Source organism: Atheta coriaria, unplaced genomic scaffold (genome assembly GCF_025399875.1).
Source record: "Atheta coriaria isolate IRGN ID8LTWV9N9 unplaced genomic scaffold, Caltech_Dcor_3.1 hic_scaffold_8_pilon, whole genome shotgun sequence".
NCBI lineage: Eukaryota > Metazoa > Arthropoda > Insecta > Coleoptera > Staphylinidae > Dalotia > Dalotia coriaria.
The window spans coordinates 7,121,467-7,144,783 of NW_027045450.1; the positions used below are offsets into that span (position 1 = coordinate 7,121,467).

Genomic DNA, 23,317 nt, shown 5'->3' on the forward strand with positions numbered 1-23,317 from the left:
ACGCAAGCGGGCGAAACTGTTGCGCTGTGTATGTGCTGTGCGAGAGAACGGGGCGCCTCACGGAAATCTGCACAGGAATGCAATTTCATCAAGAGCGCGCGCCCATACGCCGAGTGTGTTTTCGCTCCGGCCACACGGAAAACAAAGTTATAAGTCGTGGTTACGGTTTCATTATACGCACAGGCCCGCGTGTGCACGGCGCGCAAGGCCGAGAGCAGCTTTCGGGCTTTCCGCTTCCTTTTCCGATGGTTACGCCGATGGCGAGCGTGTCTTCGGAACGTTTGCGCTAAACGCCCGCACACGCGTTTACCATGTGCACATCGCGAGCAAAAGAAAACGACGAACGCTATGCAGAACGATTTCGCTTTGATTTCTTTCCTCGACAGAGCATCGCACATCTTAAAAGCTACTTATCTGCCTTGAAGATACTACACAGTTCAACCTTTTCGATGTTTCAGGTGAGCTTTCCGATTTGCCGACGACAACAAAATTACACCAATATAATAATTCGTTTTTTTTGCTAAATTTTACTTTTGTAAATATACTTACCTACTGGTATGTGTAATGAATGTTAAAATGAAGCAACACACCTTGTGCTTAACGCCCTGGTGATGAATAGACGGAATATTGCCGACTGACGATGTTTGGTGAAGGCGCCGGGTTCAAGCGACAAGTTACTTCATGTAAGAGTCATGAGAGCTCTCTAATGAGTCGTGCTGTCCCCTCATACCCTACGCGTGCATCCCACACATACCTTCACCTTCTTGGGGATGGTATCCAGAAAGGGTGGACCGCTCAAATAACAATCAAAGACGATTGCCGCCCGCGTGCGCCATGATATAAGTCCAGCTCTCTATCGCGCGGCGCCAGCCAATGTTTAATCCTTTCCACCACGGCGCAAGGAAGTGTTAGGCGTGGTAGGAGTACACTACCCTACTCAAGGGTTACACATGTGTGAATGTGAGGCGCTTATAAATAAATTTGTAAGCGAGTCCCCTTTATAGCCGCCGCCGCAGGGCTGTAATCATATAAAGAAGAAATACGGTTATATTTTACGATCACCAGTCTGCCAGCAGGAAAAAAGTTATCGACGAGACAAAAGCAGCGCAAAGATTGAAAACAATTTTTAAATAAAAAAATTGATTTTTTTTCGTTTCAGTGAATTTTTTGAGAGATAAAAATATGAAAATAACAATTTTGCGACGCTCTTTAAAAGAGAATTTTATTTCTGCGCGCGCAGTTGGACAGTAAAACCCGAGCGCACTGTAATCATACGTGCATATTTCGCAAAGTTAAACTCCAGAACTTCATTTCATGATGGCAGCAGGATGTCACCGCTGGATATGACCATCAGAAATATAAACACGTGAATTTTCTTGCGCGCCAACACCAAAATGAAACGCTTGCCGGGTGAAAAAGTGATCGAATGCGACGGCACGATCGTGTGTACGCTGCACGCGCTGTGTGTATACATCCACTAATGGAAATCGTGACTTACAGTCGCAGGGCAGCGGGCAGCAGGTCCTGAAGATGCCTCGACACGTAGTCGCTCGATGCGACACATTGCTCACCCGACGAACAAGCAGAGCAAAAATTTTTGGTGGAGGCGCCGCTGCGTCGACACACAATCACTTTAAATTACATCATATTATTTTATTTTTTATATTGTGTTTATTCTGCGGTATGGCACACTAATTGCCGCGGCATTTCGACGCGTATGACATTCTTCCGAAAGCTTTCAGAACCCACCGGCCATTAGCATAATGTAATCGCCACCCTATTAATCCTTCCACCTTCCACCACCGGGCGACTACCAGCGACAAGGTTGTTCTTCTTGTGTGCAACATTATGAAATATTGATGTGACCTTTAAATGCCAGGATCAGCCCTCTGGAAGCCAGGACATTCACTATACAATATAATTACTTGAGGTAATTCTGGATTTTATTAGGTTTTCAAACGTTTTATAGTGTTTTCTAATGTGATGCACGTACAGTACGTGTATAGTAGTGTTTTCATCATTGTGTCATCATTATCATTAACACGTCCGGTCTTTTATCATGTGTTTCCGCTTTGTGCTTTTTCACGGTTGCAGTCTGGTGCAATCAAGCCGCATAATCAAAGGGATGTATTATGCGGTGTTTTATATCACACAGTACAAGACTCGTATGCAAAAAAACATGGTATAAGGTGTAGAAATATATATTCTTTAGGTTGAGTAAGATATTTTTAATAAAATTCTGGGATTTTTAGTTTAATATGAAATTTTAGTTTGAAAATTTTGAAATTCGCGCCAAAATACGTTGTTAATGACGTCAATATTAAGTAAAAATTAGAAAAAGCGACATTTGTTACTATTTCTAGCAGAAACCAATAAAAAATTGACGTTAGTGTTGATTTTTTGTCCCCGACAATGTTCCAGAAGTGTTTAAGAAAAATGTAATTTGATCTTACTCTCTTGTTCTAGACATAGTATGTGTCAATTCTATCAATAAGATTCGCAATTTTATTTTAAACAAATTAATTATATAAAGAATTGCTAATAATGCACTTCAGCGCGCCATCTCGGATTCAACTATTTAACTATAACTATGATTGAATCTCAATGTCAACTTTTATCCTATGGAAAAGGGTAGTTTTTAAGGTTTTCCCGGCAATTATTCAAATTTTTCTAGTCGTAAAAACCATCCTTGGACTACAACAAACATTTAAAAAAAGAATTGGCCAAATTGGTCGAGGCGTTGTTGAGTTATGCGCTTTCTAACATATTTTGTGATTTATTTTTATATTACAGAAAATGTTTTAAGCCCAAAAAATCAAGTTTCACTTAAAAAATCATAATTTTTATAATTTTCACATCAAACTAAACACTAAACAGTCTACTAAAGCTAGTTTTCTTCATTTTTTGCTTTATTTCTTTCCATGTCATTATTATTCGACACACGCGCCGCCGTTTTGGAGGTGGTGTCATTCTAGTCTACGCCGGCGTCTGTGTCCTGAAAATAACGCAATTTATAGCTTTTTCCAGAAAATAATTACGACCCCTGCAAAGTAATTATTTTTAGTTATGAGCCGTCCCCCCGTACATACTTATACACTTAAGATTAACCAACAAAAAAAAAGAAGCAAAATTAAAACCCTCGCCGGTAAAATTGACAAGTTTGAATTTCCATTGGGGTCAAAAATGATCGAAAACACGCTGTGATAGAGGGCCAAAGGCACAAACATCGACACCACTCAATCGACGCAAACCAATACTCGATCAAACCCTCAAGTCGATCAGGTGGCACTCCGTGGGGCCGACCGCAACGGTCTCGCTTCGTCATCCGTCACGCTCCTTCATAGGCCGCCCCCGAAATGGGCCGTGACCCAATCCCGCGTGCACCACTTGACTAATATCACCATTATCCGATTTATTAACGTCAGTCTGCACCGGTTTATGCGATACGTACGCTTTCATGCATATATAGACACAATCGTTTGTAACGTGGCAATTATACTCGGGAAACGGGAAACAAACTTTCATCAAACGAATGCCAGCTGATGCGTGCGCTGAAGGTGGCCCGCAAGTAGATACGGGCGTTGTGTGTAATGCCGGAAACAATTGGTCTTGCGGTCGCGAACATCTGAGCATCACACAACCAAGACAAACAATAAACAACACAACAGTTATGTGATTACACCAACATTTACAGTTTGTAATTTAAGTTTACATTTTTTGACATTTTTGCAACAATAAACGTAAAAATAAAATTTACGACATCGAAGGGGTTAAGGTTTTATAAGACTGGTGTACAACTTGTCAAACTTATTTAATTATTGCATTTTTATAGCTTGCCGCGGCGAATTTCCAGATCGAAGACGCAAAATCTATCGAATAATTTTGCATATAAATTTCCGTTGGACAGATAAAGTTTTCTTTAATTAGAACAGTTTTGTAAGTTTACATAAATTTATACAATACACATAAATCTAGATGTATTGCAAGTTGCATATAGTTTTGACTTAAGTCAAGCCAAGCGGTAAACCAGGTGTGTTTATAAACTCACCTCGAATAACGAATAAAAAGCCGGTGGTTTGTTAAGGTCGAGAATGCCGGAGAGGGAAAGTGATCACGACTAGCCTCGACTCCACTCGGCTCCGACTCACAAAGCAGTTCTCTATATGGTCATCACCTCGAACCGTAAAGTCAGTTAGTTCAGTAGGCATTACCTGCGCGCAGTACACCGCGACGCTACACTGCGCATGAATTTATTACTTAAGACTTTAAGTAAAAATATTTTTAAAAAAATTGTTTTTTGTGTGTTGTGTGTTTTTATTTGTGGTGTTTGTGTGTAAATTCCATCATGTGCATGCATTAACCACGAAAACAGCGCACGAGACAACGAGAAAATGCCGCGCAAGTTATTGAAGTTTTTAATTCTCTTCGACAATACGTCGCTGCTGTACTTTCCCGGGCAGTTCCTCTCCGGTCGCGTGCTCATCGAACTGCAGGATGACACGCCCGCACTCGGTGAGAATATTTGATGAGCGAACTTCTTATTCCAGCGACTTGCATCTCAGTCAGTACTGCGGCGTTTCTTAGCTCGCCACACTGAGTGTTACACAAACTAACCCAACATTATTCCTCGAGCATTCGTTAGTCGTAGTCCATAGCAGCTGTTTATCACACAATCGGCACAAGGCGCGACTTTTTCCAGAGGGCTTTGTAGGTGATAAACGACCGAATAAGAAAATGAGTAACAAGACTAACGCGCCGGGGACACAACAGACACGGGTGTCTGACTGTGTGTATGACTTGGATGGAGAACTCGTTCGTGCGATTGTGTAATATCTTTGCTGCGAGGAGCTGCGGAGGGCACAAGACCAGTGCCTGCCTCTGTGTGACGCTGTGAATGTCGCAACATTTCCATGCGAAATTGCATTACTGCTTTTGAAAACCTTTGTATATACGGTCGCGGACCAAATCGAACGCCCACTCCCCGACTCAACCTTCTTGTTCCACAATATTTCGCTTTCAAACAGGACGCTTTGGTTTTATTCCGATGAAAGTGATGCCACTCATTAAAATTCCATTGATAATTGACAAATTAACTAAATAATCACTTATTCACTTACTTTTTTCTATTCATTATCCATTGTTTCGTTTAAAAACAAACAACAATGAATAATATAAATAAATAATTATTATAATATCATGCAATTATTTCAATAATAAATTTTTGATTCCTACGCAAATTAATACGGAATGTTTTTATGTTGGTGTGTTCAGTGAGCATGAATATCTTAAATCACAAGGTCATGCGCATTAGAATCATCAAACTACGATGAACTCGAAATTTTGTGTTTTGTGTGGACTTAATGCGAATTTAAACATTTACAAACAAATTACACTGTTGTGCATACACGGAAACTAAAGGCTTCGTCGCTTCGTAAATTCGCTGCGAATGAATAAAATATAATCACCTGTTGAGGTATAGGCGTGAGGTGTGTTTAGACGGCATAAATACCCACTTACAATTCACCACGTGAGTAAATTTATCTGTTTAAGAATTTAAGAAAGTTTCTCTTTTGATTCTTTTTATTTTTGGTGTTGTTATGATGTAATACTTGAAAGTAACGCGAATTAAATCGGTTAAAAATAAAAATAAAAATTAAATCAGTTGAATTGGAAAAAAGCCAAAAATTTTGATTCTGCATTGAATTTGCATAATATTGTGTTTTATTAACAATAAATCCAAAATAAATAATTGCATTGTTCGAAGCGCCGAACGTAAAAACGCAGACGTTTTGCATTCGTGCTCGCCGACGCGCACATCCCGCACAATAATTCGCATAAATTTTAATGCGATATGAATGATGCGGCACGCCGCCTCCACGGGCGCAACTGAACACAATAACCGGCCGCTAAACACGGAACAATGCAATTGCTTCTCGTGTGAGAAGCCGGAAGAGCGCCCGCCCGACAATATTACATTTTTCGTGTGCTCCGAGCACGGCTGAATTTATTTAAAAAAATCAACTTATTAATTTCGAGAAGAGAGAAGGCCCGTATACACATGAGCTAATAATGGATACAAGCGAAGAGAGAAAAAGTTCAATTTTTAAACATTCATATCTCGTTAAAATCCCTAGCCGACAGAAATATACTCTGGTCAAGTTAAAACTATTTTTATTTTATATATTCCCCTATAGATGGTGTTGTAGTGAAACTTTGATAGAAATATTTATTAGGCTATGTTGTCACTGATTGTGATTTGATTGATTCTGACCAATTGACACATGTTTATACCCGGATTGATGGCGTAATGAACATGGTATAGTGTAACATATATGCGAATAGATCCAATCCGCAAGTAGGTCCTTGGAGAGCGGAAGCAGAAGAGGCAACCACTGACTGCTCCAGTTAATCCGTCATCGATTAATCCGGACGTCCGCTGACCGCTGCATTTTTTTCCCGGCTCGCCGCGTTTCATGCCAATCTCGCTCATATTTGTTTTTTAATATGATGCACGCGCTCTCAGGTCGTGTTTATTTATATTACGTGTTTGTACGTTTAAATGTCGCTTTCCCTCGAGAGAGTTCAGAGAAAGACCAGAAACGCAAACAGATTCCAATTTCATATCAACTCCCCCTCATTCCACAAACTGCACTCGTTATATGTGGATTCACATATTCACCACCCCCCCATTCGATATGCAAAGATTATTAAAATCCCTTAAAAGCAATTTTTTCGCTTTGCATCGTAAAAATCAACGGGAATCAAAGTTCAAGGAAAATTAATTTCCGAATGCACGCAACCCACATTACACATATAAATATATTTAACATGTGTGAGTGTTTGGCCATCTATCGACGAAATATTTAAGTAATAAACAAAACATGAAGATATTAATGAATTTAGAGGTTAGAATTGTTGTTTTATGTATGTATTTGGCCATCTATCGATGAAAATTTTAACTAATAAACAAAACATGAAGATTTTAATGAAATTAGAGGTTAAAATTGTTGTTTTATGTATGTGTTTGGCCATCTATGGGTGAAAAAATTAACTAATAAACATAACATGAAGATTTTAATGAATTTAGTGGTTAGAATTGTGGTTTTATGTATGTATTTGGCCATCTATCGGTGAAAATTTTAACTAATAACCAAAACATAAAGATTTTAATGTATTTAGAGGTTAGAATTGTTGTTTTATGTATGTATTTGGCCATCTATCGGTGAAAATTTTAACTAATAACCAAAACATAAAGATTTTAATGTATTTAGAGGTTAGAATTGTTGTTTTATGTATGTATTTGGCCATCTATCGGTGAAAATTTTAACTAATAACCAAAAAATAAATATTTTAATGAATTTAGAGGTTAGAATTGTTCTCTTATGTTTGTGTTTGGCCATCTATCGGTGAAAATTTTAACTAATAAACAAAACATAAAGATTTTAATGGATTTAGAGGTTAGAATTTTTGTTTCAAGACAAATTGCAAATACGTTCGTGTAAAAAGTGGCAAGACTTGCTCGTATGTTAAAAGGCGTATAAAGTATAACAAGACGTACGTTAAATTCACATCGTTTCGTTCTCTGCGCGCGCGCTCGAATTGAAAGTGGGTTTTATATCATGCTTCTTTCTCCACTTGCGAGCGTGGCGCGCTGCACGAGCGGTTAAAAATATGTAATAAGTTCAAACATACCGAAAGGTAATTGAAACGAAAATGTGCATTTTAAGGGGCTTTAAAAAATACGCACCGGCTTGGCCTCATAGTGGAATAATACTCGTACGTCTACCAATTCCTGCAAATAAAAAAAAACGTGAAGCATAATTTTATACACTGTCGTGGCTAAAGTAAAATATTCATATTTACGAATAATTTTTTTGCATGCAAACATTATTTTTGAGTGAAAAAGGATTAAACACAGAGGAAAAGTTGTTGGGAAGTTGTGCGGTGCGCGCACATTTTCATAAGCCTCTTTCTAAATACACATCAATTAAAATATTAGCCCCGGAGACAGTGGGCTGGTGCGGAAAAGCCGAGGAAATGCCAAAGTGATGCCGCGTGCGGCCATCAATTACGTCGCGTGTTGCGCGCATAAATGCAGCCAGCGCGCCAGAGAGGAGCTTATTGGAAAAAATGCGACAAACAAAACGTCGTCTGCTTGTGCAAACGTGAGTGCGCGCTGTGTGCATGCGTGTGTGCGATCAGTCGACGCAATAACAAATGGGGCCAATTTTTGAGTCGCGACATTTATTGACGTTACATAATTCTCGCGAGCGCGCTTTGTGAGAGTGTGAGTGTTATGTGTGTCTACAGGCAACCCCCCGTACCCGTCGACAACACGACACGTTTCAATAAAAACATCTACATGTTAGGTTAATATACAATGTGTTCAAACTCAAAAAATTAAAATTTTATCAAAAATCATAAAATTACATCGAAACACGTCATATTTTCTTGGATAGTATAAAAATTAGGTTATGTTTATGTCATATAGGATCATATATATCATTTAGATACATTTTTTTCAAAATTTTCTGAAAAAAAATTTTAGAATTTTGTTTTTTAGATGAAAATTCTTGCCGTTTTTGTTAGTTAATTTAATATTTTTAATTTTTGGTTATTTTTGAACATACTGTATGTGTGATATAAATAAAAATGTTGCAATGTTGGCGCTTTGGATGCGCGGTGCTCGATTGCATCGTTGCTCGTCGCAGCACGCTCTGTTTAGACTTTTCATCATTGCGCCAAAAAAAAAGGCACGAGTCTAGTTTTTTGCATTTCAGCCACGTTTGAAACGGCCACGGCCCGCGTCGAAGGCAAATTTACTTAATTGCTGTCGAATTCGATCAGTGCGCGCAGCGGCGGCGCAGCTTTCATCTCCCATTGATAAGTAGCGCGCCGTTTTTCCGTCCCTAGACACCTTTTCGAATTCCACACTTTTCCCAAACCGGAAATTTCGCGCAAAGCACATTGTTAACCAGAAATTTAGATGCATTTATCGCTCAAAACTGCAATTAACTAAATTCAATCAAAATAAAAAATTTTCCGAGAAAAATCTTGAAAAGAACACAAATTTTCTTGTAGCGATCGGAAATTCCGCGCGCGTACGCTTTAATTCATTCGTGCAAACAAACCGAGGCGACAAATTGCACGCCTTTAACCTTCTACTCCTTCTTTTTGTAAAAGAAAAGGGGTAGAAAAGTCCACAAACAAAAAAGACGATGCCAAACATTTTGCCATTATTAATCTTGCACCCTTTGCTCTGGCATTGCACAGCGTATATAACGATAATAGCTATTCGAATGGCATACTTACTCTGTGCGCATTTGGTTGCATATTTTCCGCCGACTACTTGACGAGAAAACAATACCAATACGATATCCACGAACCATTTAATCTCGATTATTGGCCGGACCCATGTGGTGCGAAAGGAATCGACGGACTAGTTGAGGAAATAGCGACGATTATCGTAAAATTATAAAATACGCCCGGCGCGACAAAAAACAGATAAATGAAAAACAATTGGGTCATTCGTATAAACTAATTAATATGTCATTAATCACACAATGCGCACACATGGACGAATATGTATTGATCGACGATTTAATTGCTTAAAAATATGTTTTAATTAAAAATTCCGAAAATTAATCACTTGTCAAAATTAGTTTTTGTGGTTATGTGGGTTATAGGTGTATACGACAGATTTCTACATCAAAAACAGCGCCATCTATATAAGAATTATTAAAATTGTATTGTATTGTGATATAACCTAGAAAATATAACTATTTTCACAAAGTTGTTTGAATAACTGAAACACAGCAAACCGTTTGTTCGAAGTTGGCGGCTGTTTGACTGCTACCGCTTCTTCACGACGGCGCCGCCGACGTCCGCATTGTTTCGCGCAGATAAATTCAGTCCGATAGCATTGTGAGTGTAATTATAGCCATTAAAATGTTTATCTTTAACGCAACACAGTTCGCGTGTATCTGTTACTCGTAGATGAGAACAAATAAATGATATTCATGGAATGGAATAGAATAACTGTACAATACAAACAGATTTCCGATGTAAAATCAAACAAACTTTTTGTTTAATTTAAAAATTTAACTGAAAATTTTTAAAAATAAAAAAATTTAATTCTATATTAAATAAACTGGTATTACTCAATTGTTCCGCGTGAATATCATCAGATAAATTCGTGAAAAGCACAGGATTATGCCGGGATGCAAGTTATTTTCGCGAGGAATGCGAAAAATGTCTGTCTCTATGGCGATCCCATCACAATGCCGTATGGCACTGGCGGACGCGCTCGAGAGGCGATATCAATGCAGGCGATTTGTGATTGTGACGGCACGCGCCGCTCGCTCGCATCCCTTTTTCTCGTTTTCGTCGTGATGCTGCTGCTGCCGCCGCGCGCGCTTTTTTTTTGCGCGCTCGCTGCTTGTGTGACATCATCGCATCGCCGCTTCACACTTCGCACTTTGTATTCAATGTGTCGCGTGTCTTCTTGTGTCGGGCGCGCGCGCACGTTCCGTCACGCCGTTTCGCATAATCTGTACGCGAAAAAGATTGATTTCTTCGTATCAAAGAGTGTCAATCGCATCGATCGCATAAAAAAAACCAACGGTGGCATAGATACTGCTATGGGAACGAAGTAGTAACATTGGGTTTTGTTTCATGAGGAATTTAAGTAATTTTGAGAATGATTTCATGTTTTTTTTTGTGTAAAAACTTATTTTTTTTTTGTTTTTTTTTCGTTAAAATGTGAAATTTGAGGTGAAAATGTAGTTAAAACTTGAATATTTAATTGCTTACTAGGAATTTGTGCTTCTTTCTCCATTAGTTTTACTTGATAACACGTAATCAACAGTTTTTCATTCATAAAATTATAAATATTCACCAAGGACACATTATTTCATAAGAGGTTGACACGCGTGACTTAGGCATCACATCATACAGCAATACTAACTAAAGCTCAGTTACTCCTAATGTTTTGACTAATTTTTTAACATTTTAAGACCCAGAAAGCTTTAATTTGAAGCTAAATTTATTTCTACTTATTAAAACTATAATTTTTGACTGTTTTTCTACTTTAATTAACAATTTTCCTCCCAAAAATTAAAAATTTCAACAACATTTACTATAGGCAACACATAGAACACATTTTAAAATAATTTTACATTTTTGCTCATTTATAATTACAATTTACTCATTTTGACTTTATATACTAACTCCCCGCACGTGTTGTTAGTATGTCGAGTGCTGAATATCAAGTTTCGATGGTTTTCCAGCGACTAATTCAGTGAGTGAATAAAGCGAATTTGTACACTCGACATTACTACCGATCGGAAGCGAGCACGCCCGCCGCTCGTCTCGGGAAGTTCGACCGGCCATTGTGTCACCATCGTACCCCGACGGCGGCAACGACGCCCGACTCCGCACGCCTCGGCGATAGATCGCAAACGCCAATTGGGAAATTCACCCCTGTAATAATGCACCGCCACCCGCCGGTGCATTTCCACCGACCCGGGCGTTGTGATTTTAATGCGAACTCATTCCGCCCGAACGAGGTGCACGATGGCCCGATAATAACTTTATGATAATAAATACTAAACGCATTCACTTTGTGCTCACTCTACTCACTATTGTCCCGCCGGCATTGATTTCCACCTGAGTTTAATTTAATCAATAGAAAACACGCTTAAAAATACATAAGATATTCATTGAGTTTTTCCAGATGTAAATTTAGAGCAAAAAGAAAAAATGTGGAACTGAGAAAACGTCGTTGTGAAATATGAAAATCACTGATATTAATATTTATAAGCCGCCTTTGCGACCTTCTTCAGCGATTCATAACGCGACACAAAGCGGCGAAACAAGACAATACTCAAAAAAGGGCCGATTTCTTTCTTGCGAGAAACAATCAGTATTGATAAATCACATTCAGATATCATCACTAATGATTGAAATACATTTTATAAATTTCAAGCAAAAAAAATATATTTTCGCGTTTTTTACGATTTTCTTTGGTAATATAACATCAAAATTGTTTTTAGCTGAAACGTAGGATTCGTATAATTTGCCAAAATTAATTTTTAACTTAATAATACTAAATTAACAATTTTTTATTGTTAATTTTTCAGGTTTTCATTTTTATTACTTAACAAGTTAAAATCTGTGAGGTAGGCAACACATCGAACAAGAATTCTAACAAAACTGTGCTAATTCTTATTGTTTTGTGTAATTTTCTAATATTTTATGAGCAAGTAAGCTTCAATTTGAGGTTAGAATGTATTTTTAGTTAGTAAAACTTTAATTTTCGACGTTTTTCACACTTTAAAAGCAATTTTCTTTCCAAAAATTAGTATTTCAATGATTAAAATATATTTTTTAAATTTCAAACCCAAAAAATCTTTTTATTTTTATATCTGCGATATTTTTCGTAATGTAACATCAAAATTGTTTTTGACTGAAACGTGAGATTCCAGAAATTCGCCAAAATTGATTCGAAATTCATCAAGTTATTTGTTATTTCATCCCGGCTTGTTTCTGGGCTGGAAGGCAAGCGCGCTCGAAAGGTTTTAGTTATTTTATATTAAAAACGTCGAACCGTCGACTTGAGCGCTCCGGCCGGAAAAGCCAAGGTTAATCTAATATCTGCCATGGCCGGGGCGCTATTAGCCGACTTTTTCCCCGACCGGCGCAATTAATGCTCGCACGAAAATTGATATTAAAAATGTGCCCTGAGGATAACTAGCAATAACATTAAAACATTAACATTGGGCATTAAAACCTCGCCGGACATGTCAATGCGCCGCGCAAATTAACAGCGAAAAATCTTTCCGCCACCAGCGAAATGCACTAATGAGTAAAAACATCAGTGAAATTTAATTTGATTCCGCGTCTCGCGGAAACCACGCCGTCAGCTTTGAACTTTCGACTTCCTCGTGAATCCCGACTCGTGAATATCCAGCTTTTCATTACCAGCGCGCGCGTGTGTTTTTTTCCTCTTCTGTGAAAATCATTCCCGGCGATTTCCCGGCGCGTTTCACTCGCTTTGCGGTCAGTTCAACTCTCAAACAAGTACTAATCAAACACGGATCACAAAGCGGATATATTGCCGCCGTAGGATTATCAACATAAAAACATTTTTAACCATTTTCCGTTTTTTTTTGTGTTTAAGGATTGCATTTCCACGTCGTAGGCGAAGGAGTAGTTCGTGTGCGGACACCACGACAGGAGCGGGTCTACGACCGGGAAAACTACATCGACTTTCGCATGCGACTCCTCGGCGAACCTGGTATGTACGGACAACAGATGGTCACAAACCGCACTTACAACCACCCCCAGCCTGTCGTCCTTGGCTGTGTTGTACTATTATCCTCTGCGCGCTGGCAAACCGAACACCAACCGCATCTTTCTCGCTTTATTAACTTGTGCAAAAGTTTCGTCGGACATTTTTATCAACACACAAGGCGACAACTGGCCAGCGCACACGTGACACTTGCCAAAACGACCTAATAATGTTTCCTTCCACCCTTAGTGCCGCTGCTGTTGTCTGTAACAACTTAAAAAGTAAATTTTTTGTTTTTCGCTCTTTTTGTTTGTTATATTAATTTCTTTCATGTTTTTCCTGTGTGATACAATAGTTTACACAAAACTTAAAGGAAATTAGCAGCTGGGTGCATCTTTTTGTCGCTGTGGCGGCGGCGGCGGCGGGTTGAAAATATGCTGGTGCAATAATAGAGTCGAAACATGCAGCGAACATTAAGTGCGCCGCTCGCGTTCGTCGACCGCACAATACAAACTTAATATTGCATTAATTTACCCCGCGGGGGTGGTCGTGGGTGGTGGGGGCGGGTCCCCCCAAACCGCAGGCGACGATAACAAACTGGTAGCGCGCCCATTGTAGCGCAAGCATCAAATGATCTTCGCTTTCGTCGCCCGGGCGTCCGTTGGCGCGAAATGTGATGTAAACGCCGTCACGCCGCCCCCGGGCTCGTGGGGTTGACGCGCGTTCGTCTTCCACGCAGCGCACATTAAAAATAAATTAAAGTAACCGTTCCGCTAGTGTTTTATATAATTAAAATTACGCTCGGCTTGCTCTCCGGTCTTTTCTCACCCTTTGCCGCCCCCACCACCAAAGTTTTTCTCTGTTGTAAATGTACGACTTTAAGAAAGTTGGGATTTTTGGTGGGCTCGTGAAAAATTATTCAATTTATTTCGCAGGAATTAAATGTTTTGTATACACCGCTGATAAGAATAAGAATTCTTAGTATAAAAGCAGAGGGGCGGCATGATACAGATTCTTCGCGGAAAAGGTAGCGTTAATTACGCAAACAGACGCTAAAAGGGTGCAAATTGCGGTTATTAATTAATAACCGTAACGACAGCCAACGCGCCCGCTCCCGACACACCGCCTCCGGGCCTGCGGCGGCGGATTAATCGACTCGTTTCGCGCGGCTTAGTGTCTGACAATCGCACCGCCCGCGACGCGCTTCTAATGACGGATTTATGATAATCCATTTATTTTCGACCCTCCTGCTATTACGTAAACATACATAAACAAAAAACGAACAAAAAATTATTTTTAAAATGCGCATGCGCAACTGATTTAATTTCCAGGTCAAGGCCCATCAGTACTCTCACCGGGTATCCACAGTTTTCCATTTAAACTGGGTTTACCACTTGGATTACCATCAACTTTCCTGGGAAAACACGGTTGGGTCCAGTATTACTGCAAAACAGCCCTTCGGGAACCCAATGGTCTCACACATAAAAACCAACAAGTATTCATTGTGATGAATCCAATTGATCTTAACCTGGAACCGTCGATTTTAGCAGTAAGATATGATTAAAAATGATTTTATTTGTGTTTTTAGTAATTTACTTGTATTGTCTTACATTTGTGTTAACACTCGTTAGCACAACATTGTGGTTATGTGCACGTGGTGGTTATGTGGAGGTTATGTTATTCTGTTTTCATTTAGATCTCGCATGGCATGCACCTATCGCTTACGCACGATTTGTTTCTGCTTTTCTGTTTCTAATCTTTAGAACAATAATGTTTTCGATCAGCAAGCATTCCGCTGTGAAGTCGAGCATAAATTCGGCGTGGCTTGCGTTGGATCCGGGCCTGTCATCTGCAAGGTGACTTTGGATCGTGGAGGTTATGTACCTGGAGAAAGTATAGGTAAATAAATTTTTATACTTTTGACTTTAAAATCCCAGTTTTTTTTTGTTGTTTAGAGACACCAAAAGTGGTACTTTAATCACGGATGGCCAAAGCCGTGCCTAAATTACTTTAATCAAAATTTTGTATTTATTGAACAGAAAATAACCACTTTTTTTAGTTTTGAGACTTACAAATGGTACATTTTACACAAACGGCCAAAGCCGTGACCAAAGTACTTTAATCACGATTTTGAACTTATTAAACACAAAATAACCATTTTTTTGCGGTATTGAGACACAAAAATGGTACCTTATACACAAACGGCCAAAGCCGTGACTAAAGTACTTTATTCACGGTTTTTAATTTATTAAACACAAAATAATCAATTTTTTTGCGATTTTGAGACACAAAAGTGATATTTTATACACAAATAGCCAAACCCGTGACTAAAATACTTTAATCACGATTTCTGATTTATTAAACACAAAAGAATCAAATTAATCTTTTAGGTGTTTCTGCAAGTGTTGTTAATCGTAGTCGAGTGACAGTAAAATGCACCAGGGCCGCACTAACAGAAACCATCACCTATATGGCACGTGGTAAAGTAGTACAATCCGAACGCCGTGAATTAGCCGCCTTATCACGTGGTAAAATCCGCCCTGGCGAGCGAGATGAGTGGATAAACGAACAACTCTATGTCCCACCACTACCACCAACCAATCTTCGAGGATGTCATCTTATTAAAATCCAGTATGATGTATACGTAAGTCCCTTTTCTTTTTATTCTTTCCTCCCCAACAGCAAAGTATAGGTAAGAGCGCGTAAAAATGTTAATTAAACATTTTGTGCAAATTGCCGGGGCGCACAAATTCCGAGATTTTATTATTACCGAAAAAAAAAATTATAAATCACACGCGGGCGTCGCGTCCCGTCGAGGCAACGGTTTAATTATCGCGTAAATCACGCGCGCGGCAATGTAGGTGGCGCCACCATCCACGTCGCATTAAACATTTACGCAAACAACGCGTACTATACAGATTGCGCGCTGAAATTTCAATTTCAATCAGACACGAAACAAAAACAAATCACCGAATTGATATCACAGTGACACATCTAGTCTTCTTTAGAATTTCATCACATAGTACGTGTGATACTAGTGGAGTAATTTGCTTGATTGCTTGCAGTTTATCATCGAGCCGAAGAGTTTCGAGAAAGAGGTAAAACTGCAGTTGCCGATCATGATGGCGACGTATCCACTGCGCGCTTCCGAGGATAACGTCGCGGCGGCATACAAGGCCGGCACGCATTATCCCTCAACGCTGCCGATATTCCGGCCGTGGCTGGACGATAAGCCCGCCATCGACTGAATTAAAGTGCCATTCGTTAGCGGGGCGCTCGATAGTGAAGCTCGGCAGCTCTGCCATTGAACCAGCCGCATATTTACTAAAACCCGTCTAAAACGCGCTCGATCCACTCACTAATCACTCGCCGCACAATACAAATCAGTCAGGGGCCAACATCCCGATGAAAATCCACCAATAATAATACATACACACCCAGTGAACATTTCAAAATACACAAAAAATTGTATTATGCAAAAATTCTTATTTCGCATTCAAAGTTCGCGCACTAATTCAATATCCAACTACGTAGTACAACGTGACACTTAACAAATTTACATCCCATTGAATTCGCGCCAGTAGCGAATTGAATAACATATTAATTGATTAATATGTACCGTCCGCACATAATGTTTGTTTTCTATGATAGTCTATGATAGTCTATCAATAACCCCGGTGCTATACAATGCGTTCAAAACTAATTTATGCTAAACAAACAAACTCATACGATAATTACGATTACTAGCAAATTTCGATAAGATAAAGATCAATATTTAGACCCTAGGATTAATTAGTTTTTATTTACCGATGCCATTTTTAAAATGTAAGAGTTTCTGTGGCAATGTGGCAATAGTCATAAATGTGTGTGACAAGACCGTTGTTATTGCGCATTAAAATATTATTAACATTAAATTGATGTGTTTAGTTACATGTAATATATTCCTATCCCTTTTATACTCCATGCGGTGTGTGTGTGCTGTGGGCATAAAGCGTACGAGTAGGTACACAATGGGATTATTTAAGGGTTGATTCAATAATTCATGGAATTAGTCGTGTGTCACTCACTCATCGTGCGCATACGCTTCGTATACATTTATATAGGTAATGAATGTGTCTGTGGATGTGTATGTGTGGTAGTTGATAAGATATTCCATCCGTCTTTGAACTTTGACACTCTTTTCATTCACATTCGCTGAGTTACTCACTAAGCTCGACGTTATATCCGTCTATCCGCTTCAGTTTCAGTTGTAGTTGGTACGTAGTTGGTTTACTTGGTTGTTTCTGGTGTGTGCAAGGCTAGGTTTTGTGTGTGTGGGCTGTGTGACAAGAACGAAAACAAGACGGTGAAGTCGTCATACTTAATGGTTGTGGATTAATCGCGAGCAGGATGAATAAATTGACGGTTATTGTTCATTGTCTCGTTGTGTTTGGGTTCGTGTGCGTCGTTGCAGAGGATGTACAACATGGTAAGTTAAAATAGACATTTTGGAGAATACAGGTGGATTGTTTTTGAAAAATTTAGAAAAATATATTTGAAATTATTTGTTTTTAAAGACTTTTTAGTAGTTAATTGATAATTATTGTCTGGAATTGAAACAAAATGAGTTTTAATAAGGTTAAAATTCATGTCAAAAGAAGAGAGTATATTTGGTTGCCTATGTAATATGAAATAACATTACCTAATAGAAAACACTTTTATTTTAACTTTGTTTTATAGAAAAAATTCAATATTTTAATAAATTCACTGGTTTCAAATGATTTTTCTTCTTCTAATCAATAAATATCGCCAAAAAATTTTATAAAATAAAATTTAATGAATTTAAAATTTATATAAATTAAGTAAATAGGCTGTCAAAAGAATAGAGTACATTGTGTTGCCTATATAATATCAACTAACACAAATTAACGGAGTAGAAATTTTTTTTCTTCAAAAATTCCAACATTTTACTAAATATTCGTCTTTTCACGGCAAAAACAAATCCAAAAATTATAAATTTCTATCTAATACCATTTTAATAACCTTAATTTTATATTTTTTTAGCAATTCCACCTGAAATCACCTCCCTTTCACAAACAAAACCAACCCAAGAAGAAAAAACAGCAATCGCTAAAACCGAAATGAAAATCAGCGACTATGTCCGCTCCATCCTAAAACACTACAAACAAAAAGACCCCATAGGTCTCCCCGTGGCACCCATCCCTGACCCGATGAGTATCCCACCCCTAAGCCACTCTTTCACCATCGGTAAGATGAACATGCAGAACGTGCTCCTCAACGGTCTCTCAAAGTTCCGCATACATCACATCAACGTCGACCTGCAAGCAATGCAATGTGAAGCGGCCTTGACCATCGAGAGCCTAATCGTCACCGGCAACTACACCCTCAGCACATGGTTATCCCGCTACAATGGCCCATTCACTGTAAAGTTAAAAAACGTCTTCGTCCAGGCCATATCCCGCTTGGAAGTCGAACAGAATGGACAACTAGAAGCCCAAGAAATGAAAATGGACATCACTTTTAAACATATAGACATGAATTTTGAAGGTCTTGGAATGTTTGCTAGTATGTTCCAAGGGATTATCAACTCTGTGGGAACATTTGTTTTCGATTCGATTAAACCCTTCGTTTTGAAGGAAGCGAATACTAATCTACGAAAAGATATGAATGAGCAAGTGCATAAGATTCCACAGAATTTCACTAATTCAATTTCACCATTAGATCAGATCTTGATTGAGGTTAGGAAAAAGATTCGGACGATGAATTATGATCCGTATAAAATTAACGATTACAATAAAACTGCTGGGTTATTGAGTGTACAAATGACAAATACGTGGATAACTGGTTTGTCATCGATTCATAGAGTGGGTAATATCACTTTTGGAGTTAGGAATAATACAGTTACTGTTGATATTGGTGTGGGAACACAGAAATTGGAAGGGAGTAGTGCTTGGGAGATATCTTTAGGAGCTGGGATGTTGTCTAGGGCAGGATTGTTGGTATTTACTGTGGAATATCTTAAGGTAAGTTTAGTTACATCACCTATGTTAGAATTATTTAACTTAAAGTATGATAAAATAACTATTTAATCTTTAAACACTTATTTTCGGCTTTTAAAATTAATTTTTTTGGCATAGAAAGTAGTCTATATTATTTTCCATGGTTAGAAGTATTTATATACCAAATTTTATCAAAATCGGTTGAGTGGTTTTTGTGTTAAAGTGACCCAAACATACGAATTTATAATATTAGTTAGTATGATATACTGCTTTAGCTGAATTGGTAGTAGTGAGTAATACAATTTTGTAGTTTTTTGTTCGCCAATGTTGTGACATGTCACAGCCCAATAAAGTGACACCGGTGGCGGCATGATGCAGCCGCCTTTCATACTCGCACCGTTCCTAACGAGAACGTGCACAGCACAGCACGACGCGTCTTCGAGCACCCGAAAAGTAGTAAAAGTAGATTAACACTAAAATCTAAAATTGCCTTTTCCATAACACAAAATGATCAATACTCGAGCTGTCACTCCGACGGCGTGTCATATCTGCGCATCGATTCCCCAACAAATCGCCACTCGTCCGCCAAAGCAACGCAAAAAGAAATTCATATAGAAGTAAAGTAGTTAATCTCGCCTTTTATTTTATTTCATCGTGAGTTCATTATTCACTGCAGTGCGAATGCGCGTCGACCAGTGATAATTTTTCGTCGTGTTGGAGCACTTTTATGGCCTCGTATAATTGTAATTTATATTGGCGAGAGGGGCGGCAGTTGGGGGGCGGCGGTAGGGAACACGCGCGCACTTGGCGCTCCGACACCGTCAAAGTTCAAGTGAGCTCGACTTGTTTTCCACTTTCTTTTCGAACCACCAGCCACGCTAATCTCATGCAAAACGCTCGGGCTGCGGTAATTTTAAGGTGGAAAACTATCTGTAATTTGTAACCAAAACTGTAATATTTTTCCAAACTTTTACGCCAACGCGCTGGGAACAAGAAGAAACAATAGTTTTTCGATCTATGCAAGTTTCTAATAGAATTTGAGAGCCGGACTCGTAGAAAAACAAATTTACAAAAAAAAATTAAAATTTTTAACCTAAAAATTTAAAAAATGTTTTTCGGTTAAATTTTTTGAGGTTATATTCCAAATTTATGTATTTGTGGTTGATCCAGCACTGTGCAAATGCATATCGAGCATTTTCTTCGCTCTGGGCGCACGGTAAAAGACGAAAAGTTAAAATAACCCACCTCCGCGCTGAATAATCATTCGGTTTTCTTTTCGTCTAGTTGAATTTGAAAAGTTGGCGGCGTGACCGCACTACGCAACGATCTTTCACACAGCGCGCGATTCTTTCGATGCTTTTTGTGTTCGCGTCCCCAAATGGATAACCGCAAGCGAAAACAAATAACAATGCCATTACAACACTGCAAAACTCTAAATAGAATTCTTCAAAACATTTCACTATAAATTAGGTTATGTTGATTTCCAGGTGCAAGTCGTGGTTAGTCAATCGTTAGACACACGCAATTCACCGGAACTTGAAGATATCCAGCTGGAATTGGGTAATATTCAAGTGCGTTGCAACGGTGCAGGAACACTGGATTATGTTGTGGAGGCGGCTGTGAATGTCCTGCCGAATATTTTGCGTTATCAGATCATGGACGCGCTGGAGTCGCCCATCAAGATGCGCGTGCAAGAAGAATTGAACGCCATCAACGTCGAGCAGCTCATCGAGGAGAATTTGGCGACGTTGGATGAACAGCAGAAGAACGGATTCGCCGGAATGCTATGACCGCCTCTGCCGCCTCTGCGCCGCGCCGGAAATTTATCGCCCGAGTTAAATTACATTACGATAATTTATACTACGAGTTAAACGCTTGATAGTGTGTATTTAATTATTAAACTGTTGCTATTTCCATAATTTCTCACATTCCCGGGGCTGCAATGAATGCATACCAGCGATTGTGACTCCGAAAACACTTGCAAAATGGCGGCGTGATGTTATAAATAATATAAAATGATTTTATTTCGTTTTCTGTGTGTTTTGAGATGTTTTTTGATGAACAGGTTCGACATGCGACGTGAGAGATGTGTTGCTATCTTGCTTCTTCCATTTGGCCGCACAAAAGGAATAAATATGCGTTTTTGTAAATTAATAAAGTGAAAGTGAATTCCTGTTTTATGGAAATCGTCGGAAACGTCGTCGGCGAAGTCGCCTCGAGTCAAATCATCATTTTCGCCGTCTCGCATCGCGCGTGGCGTTTTTCTCCTCTCCATTGTCGGGAATTTTTCCCTTCGAAGAAATATGTAAAAAGACTGCCTAATGTAATTCAAGGTTCGCTTATTCGCCCTACGCTTTTTGTTAAAAGGATTATCAGCGCAAAATAATACGGAAACAATGTTTTAAAACAAACATACAATTAAATCACACAAAATGCAACAACATAAAGAAAATAGAAACAAAATAGAAAACAGGTTTCACGTTAATCATTTTTAATCATTTGAATAATTTTTAATTTACACCCTTATTTTGCGCCCTTCCAATTAAATTTTTGCGGTAAAAAGTAGTCTATTTTATTTTCCAAGGTCAGAACTATCTCTATACCAAAAATTATCGAAATTGGTTAAGTAGTTTTTGCGTGAAAACGTCACAAACATTTGCATAATTAATATTAATTAGTTTGATGTGCGTTTATTCATCCTACGTTTTTTCTAAGCGCAAAATAATACCAGAACAATGTTTTCCAACACAGATACAACTAAATCTCACGAAATGAAAGCATAAAAAACAAAATGGCGAGCATATGATTGTGACACTATATCCGCTTGTCAAATATTTAATTTTCTCATTACCGACCATGACGACTGCTCATTAATCACGCCAGTTGAAACATGTAATATATCCTATTGCTAGAACTGCAGTTTGCGCGTTTTGCATTAAATGTGTGACAATTAATAAACAAAATATTAGACGAGCGCCGAGCAGTTTAGATGAATGAGTATGCGCGTCATGTCAACGAGATGGCTACACGACGCGCAAACATGTTACGCGAATGATATTCCAACGTGTCGGACAGGCCGGAAACTTGTCGCTCTTTTCGTTTTCGCCACCAAATAGCGCGTAAAACATCGCGCGATCGATTGCATCGCTCTATAATGTTGATATTTATGAGCGCAAAATAAAAAATAAGAAGCGCGCGTGCATCCCCACCGCAAAATTGGATATTTTACGGCGTTTTTATGCATAAGCACTTACCAAAACGGATTTTACGATGTTCGCCAACGATCGGGATGCAAGCCACAAAACTCTAAGTATTCAGACGACTTACACTTCGTGTTTATTTCCCATGTCAATTTCTGTTAAGGGAAATTAATAACTGGATGGATTCGAAGGTTATTTCAACAGTTTTGGCACTCCTAGCGACATCTACGAGAAAAAATTGAACTTTTAAAGAAAAAACTTAATTTTTTGTTAAAAATTGTTATTTTTATTAAAAAATACTTATTAATTTTACTAATACTAATTAATTACACTACCAATATACTAATTAAACTATATTACGTGCTTTGAATAACAAAACTTCAAAATAATTCAACTGTAGAGATAATATAGCTCCCTACTTTCAAATTACAGTCGCTCTGCAACAGTTTCCACTAGCGCGCAACCTGAGTTCAGATTTTTGTGTGCAGATGGCGCGACGTGCCCAAATTCAAAAGAATAAAACTTTAGTCAAGTCTAAAATCATCTGAGTGAAAGCCGGTTGGAGGAAGTGATGTTTAAGATGCCGGTGATAACGCAACAAATCGATAACACGCCAGACGCAACAAAGTAAGCGCCGCAAATTAGCGCTAACTAAATTAATCCAATTCTCGACCACAATCCGAACAATAATACGTGTTCAATACACGATTGCATGATTAGCAATTGGGAATTTTATTAAACCATTACGTGTTTTTCTAGATAGTAATAATATTGATAAATTCGCGTATAATAAATGCGAGTCGTGGTAGAATTGTGTAACGATTGGA

The 23,317-nt window shown here is 38.6% G+C and overlaps 2 protein-coding genes and 2 long non-coding RNA genes across 5 annotated transcripts; 2 read left to right on the forward strand and 2 right to left on the reverse strand.

The window, feature by feature from the left end:
• Positions 1 to 2,748: 2,748 nt before the first annotated feature.
• Positions 2,749 to 3,891, reverse strand: LOC135796977 (uncharacterized). Its single transcript, XR_010549422.1, has 2 exons — positions 3,090 to 3,891; positions 2,749 to 2,995 (listed from the first exon to the last, which is right to left on the reverse strand). It is a non-coding gene; the product is annotated as an uncharacterized lncRNA (long non-coding RNA).
• Positions 3,892 to 4,158: 267 nt separating this feature from the next.
• On the forward strand, positions 4,159 to 17,205 carry Vdup1 (arrestin family protein Vdup1). Of its 2 annotated transcripts, none has more exons than XM_065309118.1 (6): positions 4,159 to 4,512; positions 13,181 to 13,297; positions 14,623 to 14,840; positions 15,055 to 15,190; positions 15,682 to 15,935; positions 16,357 to 17,205. In XM_065309118.1, the coding sequence occupies exons 1-6, from the start codon at positions 4,392 to 4,394 to the stop codon at positions 16,537 to 16,539; spliced, it is 1,029 nt and encodes a 342-aa protein (XP_065165190.1). In that variant the 5' UTR covers positions 4,159 to 4,391; the 3' UTR covers positions 16,540 to 17,205. The 2 variants fall into 2 exon arrangements, with proteins under 2 accessions (XP_065165190.1, XP_065165191.1); XM_065309119.1 differs by having other exon boundaries at positions 4,160 to 4,512; positions 15,076 to 15,190.
• On the reverse strand, positions 14,509 to 22,681 carry LOC135796975 (uncharacterized). The gene is made up of 3 exons (XR_010549421.1): positions 22,545 to 22,681; positions 14,902 to 15,175; positions 14,509 to 14,819 (listed from the first exon to the last, which is right to left on the reverse strand). It is a non-coding gene; the product is annotated as an uncharacterized lncRNA (long non-coding RNA).
• LOC135796973 (uncharacterized) lies at positions 17,478 to 21,321 on the forward strand. Its single transcript, XM_065309117.1, has 3 exons — positions 17,478 to 17,759; positions 18,335 to 19,314; positions 20,778 to 21,321. The coding sequence occupies exons 1-3, from the start codon at positions 17,681 to 17,683 to the stop codon at positions 21,078 to 21,080; spliced, it is 1,362 nt and encodes a 453-aa protein (XP_065165189.1). The 5' UTR covers positions 17,478 to 17,680; the 3' UTR covers positions 21,081 to 21,321.
• Positions 22,682 to 23,317: the final 636 nt, after the last annotated feature.

Coding starts and splice junctions, on each gene's coding strand:
- Vdup1 (XM_065309118.1), top strand. CDS start 4,392: ATGCCGCGCAAGTTATTGAAGTTTTTAATTCTCTTCGACAATACGTCG. Junction 4,513..13,180: donor GGATGACACGCCCGCACTCG/GTGAGAATATTT, acceptor TTTGTGTTTAAG/GATTGCATTTCCACGTCGTA. Junction 13,298..14,622: donor GCGACTCCTCGGCGAACCTG/GTATGTACGGAC, acceptor TTTAATTTCCAG/GTCAAGGCCCATCAGTACTC.
- LOC135796973 (XM_065309117.1), top strand. CDS start 17,681: ATGAATAAATTGACGGTTATTGTTCATTGTCTCGTTGTGTTTGGGTTC. Junction 17,760..18,334: donor TGCAGAGGATGTACAACATG/GTAAGTTAAAAT, acceptor ATATTTTTTTAG/CAATTCCACCTGAAATCACC. Junction 19,315..20,777: donor TTACTGTGGAATATCTTAAG/GTAAGTTTAGTT, acceptor GTTGATTTCCAG/GTGCAAGTCGTGGTTAGTCA.